The sequence below is a fragment of the Haemaphysalis longicornis genome, unplaced genomic scaffold (genome assembly GCF_048455015.1).
Source record: "Haemaphysalis longicornis isolate Haplotype H1 unplaced genomic scaffold, Haemaphysalis longicornis Haplotype H1 scaffold_4, whole genome shotgun sequence".
NCBI lineage: Eukaryota > Metazoa > Arthropoda > Arachnida > Ixodida > Ixodidae > Haemaphysalis > Haemaphysalis longicornis.
In genome coordinates, this window is record NW_027526361.1 from 16249074 (window position 1) to 16255073 (window position 6000).

Sequence of the window (6000 nt, forward strand, 5' to 3'; positions counted from 1 at the left end):
AGTTAAACGTGGTGTCAATATGATTCTAACGAGGCAATCTTCCGAATGAACCAAACTTGTGCTTTGTCTGCATGGCCCCTTGAAACAGTTGTATTGCATTTATTTATTGAAACCATTGGGTGATGTTGTTCGATTGCATTACTTCGCATTGGTGACATCAGACATAAAAATGTTGTTTTGGGGACTGATATTTGATTAATTAAAGGTTAAATTGTACACATAAACAGTTTGCCTTATTTAGCCCACGTGAACTATTCTAGGAGGGCCGTGACACATTTTTGTATATAGAATCTAGGCCCAACTGTTCACAACAATTGGTTATTGTTTGATTGGGTATGTCTTCGTTAGTCTACCTTTGTAATTGCGGACATTCACACGAAAGGAAATGACTTTCGGTCGGACAATGCGGACAGCACATCTCGCGAGTCGTATTCGTCACAATTTATACACATGAACGATTATTTAAAGAAAATAGCTTTCTGCTGTAAATAAATACTACCGGGGACAGCACATCTCGCGAGTTATTCGTCGTATTCGTCACAATTTATACACATGAACGATTATTTAAAGAAAATAGCTTTCTGCTGTAAATAAATACTACCGGTTCACCCGTAAAAATCCAAAGATCTTAGCATACAAACTCACCGTGACAAGATTTTAAAGCAATGATACTTGCAAGTTATTCCTCCTCCAGGATACCCCTGTACGGAAGCTTGCGTCCAACGGAATGCACGAAAAGACCCAGGTAGAGAGAAGGGCATTCCGACAGGTCGTGTTCCATTAGTCCTCTTCCCAACACAATGAAAGCGAGTCAAGCCAAGCGGCACGGAAATGCGTACAAAAATGCAAGGTCGTTAAGCGCGAGGCGCACGAAGGCAAATGCACGCCCTGGTATGCAGCCCTCTTGGGAAGGTAAGACGACGCAGCCGGGGAAGACGAAAAGAAGGTGCAATCAGTAATGCAGTCTCGCTGAGTATTCCAAGACAACTTCGGAACATCTAGCGATGATTTCCCGAACGCAGGAGCGGAAACAAAAACTTGGCTGAGATTAAGGGGCCCTGCAACACTTTCCTCAACTTTTCTTTTAAAAATACGGAATCTTTTCAAAGCGTATCAAAAATGCCTTTTAGCATCTATGCATTAAGGTGTCACAAAGTACCCCAGCCAAATAATGCGGCTGTACGCCCATCAAATAACGTAGAGTCATCATCATCAGCATCGTCAGCCTACTTGGGTCCACTGCAGGACGAAGGCTGCTCCCATTGACCTCCAACCACTCCTGTCCTGAGCTGCTCGAGTCCATTGTTTGCCCCCGAATTTCCTTATTTCGTCCCTTCAGTACCTCGCTCAAAAGATTTTCTCTCTTTCTCCTTCTTAGCATTGTTTGCGCGCTTGAGTGACGTCACTCGAGCTATATCGCGGCCATTGGCCAGATTCCTTTCAGCTGTACCAACAAACACACTCGACAGCCACTTTAAAGGAGACCACGACAAAAGCAAAGCAGAAACTGGAAGGCGTATATGGTGCGACGAGCAAATCACGCAGTGCTCCGCTGTGCAGGCGATAACTGTAGATTTAGCAGTGCTTCCAGGCACGAAGGAAAGAGTGAACACATTTATCGGCGGTGCTACAGGGTCCCTTTAACAAAGCTGCTCTCACGCAGGATGTCGTAGGAGAAATTTATGATTAGTCCGTGTCTGGCTCATCATCTTGGTTGTGGGGGTGGCCCAAGACTGTTCATATGTCTGAACAGCTTGTGGAATCTGAGCCCTTGTTTTGGGCATAAGTTCAAGAACCAATAGTAACAATACTGTCACAAGACCAAAGCTGTATGGTATTTGTGTTCTGCCTAGTCGAATGAGCTGTTATTTTCAGCGTGTTGCCAACCGTCAATGATAACCGCACGACAGTTCAATTGAAGGAAGCCGTAATCCCCCTTGCGATATGCTTTCTGGGAGGCTTTGCAACTTTTGTAGTTGAGAAATGAATAAAATCTTTGAGTTTTTCGAGAAAATTAGCTTCGCGCCGCAGAGTTTAGCTCGCAGACAAGAGCCATTTTCACCCGAGTTCACTTCAGTTTTCAATATTTGAAATGTTGAAATGTCAGAGTATCCTTTGATGCAAAACCACCTGCTATACGGAGCACGAATAGGAAAGGTTAATCGGAGGCTGCGGACACTCTAGCAAAGATTTCTTTTTTCAGTTATTATTTTAAAGGGAACGCGGTGTTTTGTTTGGTGCTCTCACACCGATGCTTCGTGATGCAGACGTATCAGTAAACAAACAGACTTTCTAGCTTTTCCTGAAAGTTCGCACAGTCGGCCAGTTACGGAGACCCGTTAAACACGGGCACTCCCAATTAAATCAAAATGACTGCCCTTCGTAGGTGACGCCCCCAAAAAGTTGAAAATCAGAAAAAAAGAACGAGGGGACATGAAACAAAGTAAATAAAAAGTCAAAAGGATTGGATTACAATGTTGAAAAATTAAGTTGTAAACACCTCTGCTAGGGCAAGAAATTTGTGGGGTGCGAGAAACCCAACCCAGTTTGATGACAAAAACAAAGCATAAAAGGAATGAACTGAGGCTGGGTCATGATGTATGTGTTACAGTAACATTCAGCAAAAGTTAATTCAATACAGTTTGCTCAGTTAATCGGCCTACACAGTCTTTTAGCTGTTTTTTCCTAAGTTCTAATTTGTTTCTGCCATGATAGCAGGGGCCATTTATCACTTCCACCCCATTTATGCTATCGTTGATGTTCGTGGATGTGTAGATATCTTCACTGATTGGGTATTATGAATGACTAGAAATATACTTAGTTGGTTAATTATTCGCGAAGCTAATTGATTAATTAATCGTAAACAAAACTAAGATGGAGGATAGAGTAAATGCGTCAAATACTAACATGAACAAAAGTTGTAAAAATTACACTAGCTTAGTATACAAATGAACAAAAATCGTCAGGTAGTCATCGGCGCCAATTAAGAAGCGCCCGCGCGCGCACGCACGAACGCCCTCGCCCACTCCCAGCTACTCCCTCCCCGCGCGCAAACACACGCACACACACACACGCACGCACACACACACACATGAACAAGCACACGCACGCATATTACAAATTTATGCAGGCGGAGGCTTGCTCGCTGACGCCATTTAATTTGCAATTCGACAACTTCGTGGGGCTTTTGATTACCCTCAGTCCGAACCCCATCCCTTTTTCTTACCTCGGCGTCATCATGCTTCAGACATTTACGTGTAGATTTAGGAAGGCCTTCAAAGGCCAAAAGTTCGCCATGTTGCCCACTCTTGCGTTTCGCCAAGCGTCGTTTCGTTCCCCGTTATGGTCGAAATCGCGCCACTTCGGCAAAACTCTGCAAATCACTGTCGTTGTTGCTGTTGTCATCGTCGTGGGCAAGTACCGCTGTAATTTCGCTGTTGTTTGTTTAAGTCAGGCTTTTGACATCACGCCGAATGTTCAGTCGTTACCCCGAACTAAATGGACATTGTGTTCCAAGCTGTCGGCTGCGTTAGGCCTGTGAACCTCGGTACGGTGGGTGCCAACAGCGGCACACATGGTCTAATAGCATGGATTCAAGCGCCGTGGCTTCGACCCTACGATTTGTGCGATAATAAGCTGCCGAAGACTGCACAGGCAGCTCGGGAGGAGCTCTACGCAGCGCATTTCCAGATCAGCACTTCGTGCTGCCGCTGTGCCTTGCCGGCTGAGTTGAAGAGGACCACGAAGCCGCCGGTGAAGGAAAACAAAAAAGCCGCGGTGTGGGGTGAATTCAATTCGGTACGAAATCTGCAAAGCAACCAAAACCACACTGCTCGAGCAACGGTAAATGGAATTACTCCCCGTCCTTTTTTATCGTCCAGTAAAACCCCCAATAGGAATTTCCAGCACGTTGCTTTGAGATGCGTAATGAGCCACCGCAAACTCGCAAATGAGAATCCGTCTTCTTTTTTTGTTTGTTTTTTGGTCTCGCATTAGTTTGTTTTACGTAAATTCCGTCGGTCGGAAGTGCTCTTTGATGAGCGTACGACTACGCAACTGCGCCACTCCTTGTTCGTTTTAAACGCGTGTAGCTCGCTAGATTTGCATTCGATGCTATTTACGACTTGAAGCTACACTAGCGCCGGGTCGTCGCTTTCCCTGTCTTACCATTGTGTGCTTACGTTTGTACACAGAAAGGAACATTTAGTCCGACTTGACATTCTACTATATCACTGGCGCCTTAGATACTAAGAAACATAAAAAAAACTCCTCGAGTTTCAAAGAAACGATCAAAACAGAATAAAGAAGTGGTGGCACGCGATATCGGTACAAACGATCGATGTTTATTGACGAATTGTCCATGTATCGAAAGTAACAAGAAAAGGGGGGGGCGGGACGGGGTATCGTGCAATTCGTCATTGTCTAGCGTGACAGGTGGTCGCCTTGCGAAACAATCAACTGTCAAACGGAACGACGGTGCAAACTTGTGTTTAATACAAGCAGAAAAAGGTATACAACGAAAATAGCGCCCCAACCACCACTACTCCTTTTTGTCGCGTTCTCAGATCCCACCTTGACGCTTGGAGCCATATGCTTCCTTCGTTTGTTTGCGCGTTCTGTAGAAGTATGTTGAAGGCAGCGATAGTTCAGGCGACGGCATAAATTTGACTTCTTAGCGCATTACCGGGGCAGATTTCAACTGAGTCGTAACGGTGGATTAGAGATCGCGCAAACATGGGTACGTCTTCGCATGTCTTTTTATTGCCCAGCAGTGTAGTAGTGCCCTTTCGCGAAAACCCCGCGTCGTTGTTAGCGGTTTGAATCTTCGGTGACCCGGGGGAAAGGGGGTGGGGGATTCATTTCGCCAACACAAATTCCGTCATTCAGTCGGAATCACACTGCTAGCGCAGACCCGAAAATGCCAGTCGGAACGACCACCCCAAAGTTTTTTCGCGTTGCTGGAATGCCTCAGTATCGACAAAGCCCCCGATTGATTTCTTGTAAATTTGATGTCTCGCGAACGCGGTCTCAGCATTCTCAGCGCTTTTCACAGCGCAGTCTCGGCTCTTTTTTTCCGAACGTTGAACCGGTAGCGTGCGCCTCCGACCTACAGCAGGACCGATAAATCATTTCTGAAATGTCCCGCCTTCTCCGCGTCTTGAAACCGGAAAGCGCCACGGTTGAGAACTGCCCGTTGTCCCCGAGCGTGTCGGCCCATGTCGCGGCGCGAATGTAGCTACCGTAACAGCCCCTTTACGAAACATGTCAGTGTGGTTCGCATATATGCGCTGTTTAAACAACCGGAATATTCCCTCACAAAAAAAAAAAATGCTTCCGCGCAACGCAGTGGAGTGAAAACAAAAACTGGTTGGCGAAACAGAGAAATTCCCCCTGTTGCCGAGGGCATTGTGAAACGGTGCTCTCAAGCGGACAGTAGTGCACGTCAGTCTCTGAGCGCGGCAGTCGGTGGCGGGAGTCTTTTCTTGGTGCGCGAACAAAAGCGCGTGCACCCACGTGGGGGTGCGTCGGCACGCAACAGTTGCGCGACTACTCACCGGGGGCGTCCGGCCGCGCTGCGGTCCGCCGCTCTGCAGGCATGCTGCCGCCCTCCCTCCGCCGCCGCCGTCGCCGTCGCAGTGGCCCCGGGCGCAGGCGCCGAGCCGCCAGCGCGCCACTGGCCGCCACTCCAGCGCCGCCCAGTGTCCGCCGGCAGCCCCATCCATTGAGTGCGCTGGCGGCCGAGGCTCATTCACGCTGGCCGCCGGCGGATCCTCGGCCGCCGCACCTAATCTGGTCGCGCGAGACCATCAACACCTCCTTGAGGCGGCGGCCAAGAACGCAAAAAAGCGTAGCCGCGGCCTGATGGGCGGCGGCCTTTTCCAGCCCGAGGGGTGCCCTTTGCCAGCCACGCCAACTTGCCGCACGACGGAGAGCGATTCTCCGGCGAACGCCACCGTCGTTGGTGTTGTGGGGTGCACTGCACCGAAAACAAATCGCAGT

General features: G+C 48.1%; 1 protein-coding gene across 3 annotated transcripts in view; it reads right to left on the minus strand.

The window, feature by feature from the left end:
- The window catches only part of Machr-b (muscarinic acetylcholine receptor), a 60930-nt gene extending 55196 nt beyond the window's left edge, over positions 1–5734 (minus strand). Inside the window, exon 1 of one of the 3 annotated variants that reach the window (XM_077706037.1) lies at positions 5556–5734. In XM_077706037.1, the coding sequence (XP_077562163.1) occupies positions 5556–5719 (164 nt within the window). In that variant the 5' untranslated portion in view covers positions 5720–5734. The remainder of the gene's footprint in view (positions 1–5555) is intronic. The other 2 variants (XM_077706038.1, XM_077706039.1) reach the window with 2 other exon arrangements.
- Between the last annotated feature and the right edge of the window lie 266 nt (positions 5735–6000).